This window comes from Equus asinus, chromosome 24, assembly GCF_041296235.1.
Source record: "Equus asinus isolate D_3611 breed Donkey chromosome 24, EquAss-T2T_v2, whole genome shotgun sequence".
NCBI classification, from domain to species: Eukaryota; Metazoa; Chordata; class Mammalia; order Perissodactyla; family Equidae; genus Equus; species Equus asinus.
The window spans coordinates 43,743,848-43,756,416 of NC_091813.1; the positions used below are offsets into that span (position 1 = coordinate 43,743,848).

General features: G+C 38.2%; 1 protein-coding gene and 1 non-coding gene across 2 annotated transcripts in view; one reads left to right on the top strand and one right to left on the bottom strand.

The window, feature by feature from the left end:
* Nucleotides 1-12,569, bottom strand: part of SEC63 (SEC63 homolog, protein translocation regulator) — a 68,734-nt gene that overhangs the window by 40,229 nt on the left and 15,936 nt on the right. Inside the window, exon 2 of the mRNA XM_014868356.3 lies at nucleotides 2,038-2,137. Within this exon, the coding sequence (XP_014723842.1) occupies nucleotides 2,038-2,137 (100 nt within the window). The remainder of the gene's footprint in view (nucleotides 1-2,037; nucleotides 2,138-12,569) is intronic.
* LOC123280513 (U6 spliceosomal RNA) lies at nucleotides 4,920-5,026 on the top strand. Its single transcript, XR_006519454.1, has one exon. It is a non-coding gene; the product is annotated as a U6 spliceosomal RNA (small nuclear RNA).

Genomic DNA, 12,569 nt, shown 5'->3' on the forward strand with positions numbered 1-12,569 from the left:
TACAGCATATCAGCACCTAGAATAATAGCTGACACATACATAGTAGGCACACAATAACTACCTATTGAATGAATAATTTAAAATAGTAATTTTAAACTCGAACCCAAAGTTTGCTAATACCCTCAACATGCTAAAGAACACTTGAAAATACACTTGACTCCCACACAAATTAGTAACTCCACATTTTGTTCTGCCAACTCCCCCAAAAGCTCAGAAAACAAAGATAATAGTGAAATTGAAAACCACTAAAGCAAGATTTAAAAGCAAACAAGAGTAGAAGGGAAAGGGAAGAAAACACCTAGGATATGCTACACCACATGATAGATGCTTTATACATAGCATCTGGCTTTTAAGCCAAAGAATGAAGGCAGGAGGAAAGAGGCCCATGACAGAACCCCCAGGCTGATGAAAATTACCACAACCAATAAAACCATGCTCTAATTTCCTGAGAGCCAAAGCAAAGGTGGAAACATAATGGATTACAACACGCTCCATGTCCAATTTTTTAAAAGCATGTTTGGTTCCTCTGAAAATTTAAGCATTTTCCCTACGTATAGCTTCAATAATTATCTTGTGAAGTTTCTTCTTTAAGGACATTTTAAAAGTCATTTTGGAAGCAACTTCCAGAAATTAGAGTACTACACAATGACTGCTTAATTTGACTGCTTAATTTTGCAAGAATGCTTCAGGGTTAAGTAGTAAAAAGGTTCTGATGGTTTCTGACCTTATCTAAAATTGTTACCAGTATCTATTTAAATTCTTCCTAATGCATCCCTTAATCTGTACTTCCATTTAAGTAAATCGGCTTGCTAATCACCAAAGAGAACTTCACAGAGTTGGGGCTTCTTCCTTGTAAACTGAGGTTCAGATACGCACAAAGTGTTGACCAAAGCCCAAAAAAAACAATATTGAGAGGCCAAAAATATTTGCCTTGCTGCCTCATAAAAGTTTAATTTAAAATGAGAAGCAATAGCAAAGAATAGACAGTGAACATGAAACTACTCTTATATATACTAATTTTGCTTTTTAGTTTCACATCATTGAAGAACTCAACACCAAAGCTAAGATTTCCCTCCCTCTCAAAGGAAAAGTCAGAGAGACCTTCAAAAGTGACACCTACCAGGGAAAGTCAAACCTTACAAAGAAAACTATTTAAACTCCCTGAAATTACACAGACATGTTGAAAACTATCAATATCATTTAAAACAAGATTAAAGAATAACTGGCGCTACTTTTACTAACGTTCTGTTCCAGGTCTTCTCCTTCTTTCTACTGGAGAGACAGACGTAGGTAATTCACAAGATACAGTCCTGCAATGAGGGCAACTCTTTCACATATTAGTTTCATCTATTACCTCCAAACGGATGACTTAGAATGAAGGTCTAAAGCTCAGGCCCTAAACCTGTACGCCAGAGCCTCACAAAATCAAATGGGCCCACTCTAACTAAACACGCTAATGGCTTGTTTAAGCAGATGGGCCTGCCAAAAGAAAGGTGACTAGGTCCCCGCTCCACCTATTCTAGCTGCAAGACCTTGGTCAAGTCACCTCATCTTCTTAGTCTCAGTTTTCTCATCTGAGAAAAAGCAAAAACATCTACCTTGAAGTTAACATAAAACTAATGAGATAACAAACAAAGCCCTAGCACAGCACCTGGCCTACAGTAGGTGCTCAATAAACTCTATCATCATGAAACGCAAACTTGGCCATGTCACCTCCCTGCTCCCGATAATCTTTTAAACATTCCCCCATACTCTTTAAGACAAAATTTAAATCTTGACATAAGACGCACAAGGTCTTCCTTCAACATTTGACTTCTCTTTTTCCCTTCCTCCCCTGAGTCAGAAGTACACTCTCTCCTTTGAGCTTCTAAATCTCTCTGTTCAGACAGCTCTTGAATTTACTAATCACATCTTATCCCTACTAAGGCTATAATTTCTTTACAGACAGATTTTATTCATTGTTCTAGCTCTATTTTACATGCTATCTAACAAAGATTAAGCACTAAGTATGTTTTCTTATTGAAACCAATTACTTACTTTACTGTAGGAATAATATTTGGCTGGGGTTTTAATAACCGCAAACGATACCACATACATCTTCCATATACTTTTCTGATATTCTTTAATCGAATTTGCTCTGTCAAAAAAGAAAAATAAGGTGATAAGTTAATCGTTTTTCACAGTGATGACAAAACCAGAGTTAAAATCATATTAACCTTCATTACCATGCTAGTTATTCTACTGGAACGTTAAAGTACTGCCTACTTAAATAACCTTTAAGAAAAATTCAGAACATAAGTTAAATTTTCTGCCACTAAGAAAAAACGATCTATATGGAAAATTTTATTCAACTACCAGGCAACCATTTTCCAAGTGAGACTTAAATAACTTCTGGTTGAAAAATGCAAAAACTGACTTGAACCCAAAATATTCACTCATATAATCAGTAATTTCTGAGAAATTCTCTCCTCTTTTCCCTTCTGCTATAGAAGAAACAAAAAGTATAAAATAGCTGGAGCCAGCCCTGTGGCTGAGTGGTTAAGTTCACGTGCTCTGCTTTGGCAGCCCAGAGTTTCAGTGGTTTGGATCCTGGGCGTGGACCTAGCACCGCTCATCAAGCCATGCTGAGGTGGTGTCCCATATAGCTCAACTAGAAGGACCTGCAAGCAGAATATACAACTATGTAGTGGGGGGCTTTGGGGAGAAGAAAAAAAGGTGTAAAGCAGCTGAAATGTGGTTTATTAAAGAAACTAAACAGAAATGACACTCTTCCAACATAAAAATAATTATGTTAAATTAGAAAAATCACCCAAACACGTAAGAAGTTAAAACAAGTTCCTCTAAGAGTTACAACAAAAAGTATTACTTTTTAGTCCCCAGGAAAAACCTGCAAATCGATTAAAAAGGAATTAAACCAAAGCCAAAATATCATGTCTGGTTTTACTAAAACTCACCACAATCACTTGAATAACTCTCCCAAGTTAGAAAAATTCTTTTAAGTAAGTTTTAAAATAAAAATCCACCTTTTCATGAAGACAGCATGCAGAAAGCAAAGACAGAAGATCCTGCCCCTCCTAAAGCCAAAGCCAAAACAAAGGCTTAGAAGGCCAAGAAGGCAGTGCTAAAAGGTGTCCAGAGGCGGGAAAAAAAAAAAAAAGAACCACAAGTTATCCACCTTCTGGTTGGCCCTAGGCACTCCAAAGGCAGCCCAAATATCCTTAGATAAGCAACAAGCTTGAGCACTATGCCATCATCAAGTTCCCCCTGAACACTGAGTCAGCCATGAAGAAGACAACACACTTGTGTTCATTAGGCAGGTCAAGAACAACAAGCACCAGACCTAACAGACTGTGAAGAAGCTCTATGACCCTGACATGGCCAAGGTCAACATCCTGATTAGACATGATGGAGAGAAGGAGGCTGCTAATTATCACGCTTTTTAAAAAAATATTTGACTGGCTCCTAACTATCATGCTTTGGATGTTGCCAACAAAACTGAGATCATCTAAACTGCGTCAAGCTGGAGAATACTAAACATCAATTTTTTCATAATATTAAAAAACTGCAAAACCACAGTCCTTAAATGAGATGCCAGATAAGTAAAATAAGTTTACATATAAAAGAATGATCCAAAGCCTCCATGTAAGAAGTCCAACTACCCTGTTACTACCACGTTTTGAGGAAAGCAGCCACGTGGGAGAGACTGTGGCAGGAGAGATCAGATAAAGGTGTGATGAAGAGGGATATAGGTAGCAGAAGGGGTGATGGCAGAAAAGGAGACTGGTAAAATGCAGGAGGAGTGATCAAATAAATTAATATATTAAGGATAAATGGAGTCAGTTCTTCACTGTCAGAGCAGGGAATAACATATATGAAAAGACAGAAAACAAGAATGAACCCTGTGGTGCTGGACTGGAATTGAAGGCATTGGTATAAACTAATATCTTTTAATATAGAAATACAGATGTAGATCTATATACGTACATACATATTTCCTAACTTTATTGAGCGAGCCTAGAAGCAGTGACATCTCAATAGCAGTAAGCACACCTAGCACCCAGATCTTGGCTTCTAAATACAATTCTCTACTACCATGAACCAGGGATCCAAGTATCTTCCCACAAAATATTAAAAAAGGGAAAAGAATGACTATAGTGAAGTGTGGTAGGCTGAATAATTGCCCCCCAAGACGTCCACATCCTAATACTCAGAAGCAGGGAATATATTATCTTACATGGCAAAAGGAATGTCACAGATGTGATTAAAGATCTCGAAATGAGGTGATTATCCTACATTATTTGGGTTGGCCCAATAAAACCACAGGGGTCCTTATAAGAATGAGGGTCAAAAGACAAAGGTGATGTGACAACGGGAGCAGAGAGTGGAACGATGTCCTTTGAAGATGGAGGGAGAGGCCACAAGCCAAGGAATGCAGGCTGCCTCTAGAAGCTGGAAAAAACAAGGAAAGAAATTCTACTCTAGAGCCTCCAGAAAGAACCAACCTTGCCAAAACCACAACTAGCCCAGTAAAACTGATTTTAGACTTCTGGCCTCCAGAACTAAATGAGAATAAATTTGTGTTGTATTAAGCCACTAAGGTTGTGATAATCTGTTACAGCAGCAATAGGAAACTAACACAGAAAACCTGGCAGACACCATCTTAATCAGGTGATCAGTGAACATCACCAGCAATGGGACAAACTGCAATCATATACCATCTGCCAGAATACTATGAGAAGAACAAAGAATTAGTTTGTGAAATTCCTGTCTAAGATACATAACCTGAATCTAATCATGAAACAACACCAAACAACCCAAATTAGGTTCATTCTATAAAATGAATGGCCTGTAATCTTTAAAGTCAAGGAAAAACTGACAAACTGTTCCAGAGTGAAGGAGACTGAAGAAACGTGTCAACTGTGCTGGCTTCTGCAGCACATATACTAGAAGTGGAACAATACAGAGAAGATTAGCATGGCTCCTGTGCAAAGATGACAAGCAAATTCATGAAGCAAAGGGGAAAAAAAAGAAACATGTCAACTAAATGTGATGTATGATTCTGAACTGAATTTTTTTGCTATAAGGAACATCATTGAGACGAGTGACAAAACTTCAATGGAGTCTGAGAATGAAATGGAAGCAATGTTAACTTTCTGATTTCACACTTGAATTATGGACACTTTTGAAAAACACCACTGGTGATTTTTTAATGTGTACTTCATTAAATTAAGCCTCCACAGTCCCCATTTTCAAGTAGAAAACCACGGAAACATTTGATAAGATTATAAGGACATTGCTGAAGTCTCTTTACTAACCAGAGAGCTTGATCTATTCAAAGGAATAACATTCTCCCAGGGTCCCTGACCTAGAGAAAGTACACACGGTTTTCAGCCCCAACAGTCTTGCACAATGTGCACAGGCATCTTGTAAGCTTCACTCTGCCAATCCAAAAATTAAATCGTAACTTTTTAGAACATTTAAGTTAATCAGTAAATCCTTCAGATTATGGTTTACACAGTAACAGTGGCATTGAGATTTCCAGCATAACAAAATATTCATAGTACGCATTCTAAAACTATATATGAATGACTTCCAGTCAAAGTAACCATCACAAGTAAAGTCCTTCTAGATAGTTTTTTATTATAAGACACTTAGAAGAGTTAAAAAAAAAAAAAAACCTCATTTATAAACTTCTAGTTTATAGAATTACCAGTTTCATGACCAGTAAAATTTATGTTAGCATTATCATTAACTTATGATACAGCTTTTTTGGTTCTTGTGGGGGTTTTTTGAGAAAGACTAGCCCTGAGCTAACATCTGCCACCAATTCTCCTCTTTTTGCTGAGGAAGACTGGCCCTGAGCTAACATCCATGCTCATCTTCCTCTACTTTATATATGAGATGCCTGCCACAGCATGGCTTGACAAGCAGTGTGTAGGTCTGCCCGGGGGATCTGAACTTGCGAACCCCAGGCTGCTGACATGGAGGGTGGAAATTTAACTGCTGCACCACCAGGCCAGCCCCTTATGGTATAGTTTTCAAAGAAATTACCCACATTTATAGAAAGGGAAATTACAAGGTCATAAAACAATTCTGTGATTTTAAAAGCAACACAACAACATATTATGACTGCTCTCAGGAGCTGGACATAAAGTTTACATGTCTGTGGGAGTAAGTCTAGGTTTGGGGGAAGGTTATTACGGTTGTTTCATAAGCTGTACAACGCCTTTGCTAAAAGAGTCACATCCATCTGCGCATGCCAGGATGATCCGCCAGTTGTAGTATAACTGAGTGAAGTCTTAGCACCATATTCCTAGAACCCAAAGAGCTGAAAGAATGTTAGCCAGATCTGAAGCCTTCAAACCTGTTTGCATGCTTACCACAAAAGAATTTTTTAAAATCATGTACCTTCATGTAGATTTCTAATTTGGCATCAAAAATTTTGCATCATCAGTTTGTAGAGTTGTAAAATGTCACTTCTGACATAAAGTTGAAATTTTAAAATAAAAGGATTTTTTTTCACTTTTAAATGTACCAACGAAATCTAAAGACCATAGCAATTTCATATCCAACATCAACAAGCCCTTCATTCTACTTCCCCCCAATAATTTTATCCTAATGTAATATATTTTTATCCTGGAAACTCATTTCTTATAATACCGACACCTCTTAAAATAAGTTTTTTTATTCCATGACTAAGTTTTTCCCAACTTATTTTGAAAATTTTCAAGCCTTCAGAGAAATTGGAAGATCATGAACAATACCCTTCATGTAAATGAACCAATTGTTAACATTTTGCAACTCTTGGCTGTATCTCCAGTTCCCTCTTTTCCTCCCCTTCCTTTTTATCTGAACTACTTTAGAGTAAGTTGCAGACATGAAGACACTTCACCTCTAAACGCTTTGGCATATATCACCAAAAAGTATCACTAAGTTTATTATACTCAAGTTTAACATTTATAAGGTTTTACAAGTTAAAATTTCTGATGCTACATTTGTTTTGATGTTATTAGGGCAAAAATAAATATTAGAAATTAACGAATTAATAAAATGAGAATAAAATATCAGTTACGCTTTTACTTATAAGCAACTTGTAAATATCCCATATGTTCAAAAAAAGTTAAAACTCTAAATATTAAAACTTATTTCTAGAGCCAGCCCTGATGGCCTAGTGGTTAAATTCGGTGCACTCCACTTCAGTGGCCCAGGTTCAGTTCCCAAGAATGGAAGCACATCACTCATCTGTCAGTCGCCATGCTGTGTCACAGAGTAGAACTAGAAGGAATGACAACTAGAACATACAACTATGTACTGGGGCTTTGGGGAGGAAGAAAAAACAGAGGAAGACTGGCAACACTTGTTAGCTCAGGGTACATCTTTCCCCAAAAAAAATAAAAATGAAAAGTAAAATGCTAGCACTATGCAAAGGCACAAATCCACTCTATCAAATAGTATAAAGAGGTAATTAACACTCTAAACTAGAAGGAAAATGACAAGGACCCAGAAATCAACCCTGAAGGCGCAGAAATTTACAAGCTAAATGACAGAGAATTCAAAATAGCTATCATAAAAAACTCAACGAGTTACAAGAAAACTCAGGAAGACAGTTTAATGAAATCAGAAATAAAATCAATCAACAGAGCAAATTCTTCACAAAAGAGACTGAAACTACTAAAAGAAAGCACTCAGAAATGCTGGAGATGAAAAACAATGAATGAGATAAAGAAAAGCCTGGAAACCTTAAATAACAAAGCTGATACTATAGAGGACAGAATTAGAAATTTAGAGAACAAAAATACAGAAACGCATCAGATGGAGAAGAGAAAACTAAGACTAAAAAGAAATCAAAAGAGAGACAGTTTGGGAGTGACATCAGCATAATGGCAAAGCAAGCACTTCCCTTAAACTCCCTCCTCTAAGATACAATGAAAAGGACATTCATATGCCAACAGAGCACATTCAAACAACACAAAAGACATCTGAGAGACCTATGCAGCCATGTCTGAAGGTGGAAGTGCTGGACCCCAGAAGGAAGTGAAAGGAGGTCAGGGGATCTCCTCTCCCTCCCAAACAGCAGCGACCCCAGGACTGTGTGTGGCTCTGAGAGAATGGGGATTGGGAGAGGGAGGAGGGGCCCTTGGCAGGAACACCTTCAACTCTCCAAGTTCCCTCAAAGCCCATAGGAAAGTCCATCACAGAGGTCGCTAAGCCAGCACAGCAGTGTCTTCATCAAGCCAGCACCCCTGGAGAGCAGACAGCAAGGGCAAAGCAACAAGACCCTGGGATCACACAGGTGAAAGAAGCCGACCCTCCTTCCATCCGGTGCTCCAGCTCGTACCACTGGCTAGAGCACCTGCACATATGATAGAAAAGCAGCAGCTGTGCGAGAGTGAGGCAGGGACAGTGGCAGGCTCAGAATACACAGCTCTTGACTCCCACCCAGTGGCAGCAGGTGGAAGCTGGCAACCAGACACTATCACTATGCTGAGGCACAAATCCACCCCATAAAACAGTACAAAAAATTTATTAATACTCCAGACCAGAAGGAAAACGACAAATACCTAGAAATCAATCCTGAAGGCACAGAAATTATAATCTAAATGACGGCAAATGCAAAATGGTTATCATAAAAAAACTCAACAACTTACAAGAAGATACAGATAGCTCAAAGAAATCAGGAAGTTCTTCACAAAATAAATTGAAACTATAAAGAAAAACCAATTAGAAATGTTGGAGATAAAAAACACAATAGATGACATAAGGAAAAATCCGGAATCCTTGAATAACAGAGCTGATATTATGGAGGACAGAATTAGCAGCTTAGAGGACAGAAATATAGAAATGCATGAAGATGGAGAAGAAGAGAAAACTAACACTAAAAAGAAATGAAGAAATTCTCTGAGAAATATCCCATTCAATTGGGAAATGTAACATAAGGATTATAGGTATTCCAGAGGGAGAAACGGAGGAGAACGGAGCAGAAAGCTTGTTCAAAGAAACAGCAGCTGAGGACTTCCAAATCTGGGAAAGATGCTGGAAATACATGCGAAAGAGGCTACTGGAACTCTGATTTATATCAATGTTAAAAGACTTTCTCCAAGGCATATAGTAGTAAAGCTGGCAAAAGTCAATGACAAAGAGAAAATATTAAGGGCAGCAAGGCAGAAGAAAATAACTTACAAAGGAATCCCTATCAGGCTTTCAGGGGATTTCTCAAACCTTAGAGGCTAGGAGAGAGTGGAATGATATATTCAAAATTCTGAAGGACAGAAACTTTCAGCCAAGAATACTCTAGCCAGTGATAGAGTTCATCGCCACAAGCCACCCCCCTACAAGAAATGCTCAAGAAGACCCTCACACCTCATTTTAAAAAGGGGGGTGGGGGGTTACAAAGCCTTGAGCAAAGAGATACACAGGTAAACAAAATTCAGAAAATTGCAGCTCCCTCTCACAACAGGTTAGCAAACAAAAAACAGGTTAGCAACATTAAAGATAAAGGGAAGAAAAACATCAAAAATAAATATAATCTGATCATTTTAACCACAAACTCACAATACAAGATGGAATAAGTTGTGACAATAACTTAGAACGGGAACAGGAAAGAGATGGAATTGGCTTAGTCTAAGGAAATAGGCTATCAGAAAATGGACTATTGCATCTACGAGACTTTTTATACAAACCTCATGGTAACCACTAAACAAATAATCAGAACAGGAACACAAACAATAAAGAGAAAACCAAGAAAACTACCACAGAGAACTACCAAACTGAACTGGTAATCCAAAATACACAGGATGAGAAACAAGGGAAAGGCAGACGAACGAGAAAACAGGCAATAAGACAGCAGCATTAAGCCCTCATCTATCAATAAGCACTCTAAATGGAAAGGTATTGAACTCTCCAATCGAAAGACACAGTGGAGGGATTGATCAAAAGACAAGACCCAACAATATGCTGCCTCAGGAAACACATCTCAGCTCTAAAGACAAACAGAGGCTCGGGCCGGCCCAGTGGCGCAGCAGTTAAGTGCGCACATTCCACTTCGGTGGCCCAGGGTTGGCCAGTTCAGATCAGAGGTGCGGACACAGCACTGCTTGGCACACCATGCTGTGGTAGGCGTCCCACATATAAAGTAGAGTGAGATGGGCATGGATGTTAGTTCAGGGCCAGTCTTCCTCAGCAAAAAGGGGAGGTTTGGCAGCAGTTAGCTCAGGGCTAATCTTCCTCAAAAAAAAAAAAACAGGCTCAGAGTGAAGGGATGGAAAACAATCCTCCAAGCTAAAGGCAAACAAAAGAGCAGGTGTTGTCATACGTATATCAAACTAGACTTCAAGACAAAACAGGTAATGAGAGACAAAGAGGGATAGTATATAACGATAAAAGGGACACTCCACCAAGAAGACATAACACTTATAAAGATATACACACTCAACACAGGAGCACCAAAGTACATAAAGCAACTATTAACAAATCTAAAAGGAGATATTAACAGCACAATACTAGTTAGGGAACTTAACACCCCACTTACATAAATGGATAGATGATCCAGACAGAAAGTCAACAAGGAAATAGTGGATTTAAACAAAACACTAGACCAGATGGACTTAACAGATATACAGAGAACACTCTATCCAAAAACAGCAGAATACACATCCTTCTCAAGTGCACAGAGAACATTCTCAAGGCTACATCATATGTTGGGAAACAAGGCAAGTCTCGATAAATTTAAGAAGACTGAAATCCTATCAAGCATCTTTTCTGACCATAATGCTATGAAACTAGAAATCAACTGCAAGAAAAAAGCTGGGAAAGGGACAAAGATGTGGCAACTAAACAACATGCTACTGAAGAACCAATGGATCAATGAAGAAATTAAAGGAGAAATCAAAAAATATCTGGAGACAAATGAGAATGAAAATGCACCACACCAACTCATACGGGAGGCAACAAAGTGGTCCTAAGAGGGAATTTTATAGCAATACAGGCCCACCTTAACGAACAAGAAAAATCTCAGTAAGTATTCTTAAACTACACATAACAGAATTAGAGGAAGAACAAAGCAAGCCCAAAGTCAGTGGAAGGAGGGAAATAATAAAAATCAGAGTAGAAATAAATGAAATAGAGACGAAACAAACAACAGAAAGGATCAATAAAGCTATGAGCTGGTTATTTGAGAAGATAAACAAAACTGACACACACTTAGCCAGACTCACTAAGAAAAAAAGAGATGGCTCAAATAAATAAAATTAGAAATGAAAGTAGAAATTACAACAGATACTGCAGAAACACAAAAGATTATAAGAGAATACTACAAAAAACCATATGCCAACAAATTGAACACGCTAGAAGAAATGGATAAATTCTTAGACTCCTACAACCTCCCAAAACTGAACCAAGAAGAAATAGAGAATCTGAATAGACCAATCACAAGTAAACAGATTGAAACAGTAATCAAAAACCTCCTGTGGCCAGCCTGGTGGCCCAGTGGTTAAATTTGCACATTCCGCTTCAGTGGCCCTGAGTTCACTGGTTCGGATCCCAGATGTGGACCTACGCACTGCTTGTCAAGGCATGCTGTGGCAGGTGTCCCACATATAGAGGACGATGGGCACACATGTTAGCTCAGGGCCTGTCTTCCTCAGCCAAAAGAGGAGGATTGGCAGCAGTTAGCTCAGGGCTAATCTTCCTCAAAAACAAAAACAATAACAAAAAACCTCCCAAAAAATAAAAGTCCAGGACCAGATGGCTTCTCTGGAGAACTCTACCAAACATTCAAAAAAGGCTTAACACCTTCTGAAACGATTTCAAAAAACTGAAGATGATGAAATACTTCCTAATACATTCTACAGGGCCAACATCATCCTGATACCAAAGCCAGACAAGGACAACACAAAGAAGGAAAATTACAGGCCAATATATCACTAACGAACACAGATGCAAAAATCCTCAACAAAATATTGGTAAACTGAATACAGCAATACATTAAAAGGACCATATACCATGATCAAGTGGGAAAACTCACTTGCACCAGGGATGCAGGGATGGTTCAACATCCGCAAATCAATCAATGTGATCCACCACATTAACAAAATGAGGAATAAAAAATACACGATCATCTCAACAGATGCTGAGGAAGCATTTGACAAGATCCAACATCCATTTATGATAAAAACTCTCAATAAAATGGGTATGGAAGGAAAATACCTCAACATAATAAAGGCTACATATATGACAAACCCACAACCAACATTATCCTCGATAGGGAAAAACTGAAAGCCATCCCTCTGAGACAGGAACAAGAAAAGGGTGCCCACTCTCACCACTCTTATTCAACAAAGTACTAGAGGTTTTGGCCAGAGCAATTAGGTAAGAAAAAGAAATAAAAGGAATCCAAATAGGCAAGGAAGAAGTGAAACTCTCGCTGTTTGCAGACGACATGATTTTACATATAGAAAATCCTAAAGAATCCTTTGGAAAACTATTAGAAATAATAAACAACTATAGCAAAGTTCCAGGGTACAAAGTCAACTTACAAAAATCAGTTGCATTGCTATACTCTAATAATGAAC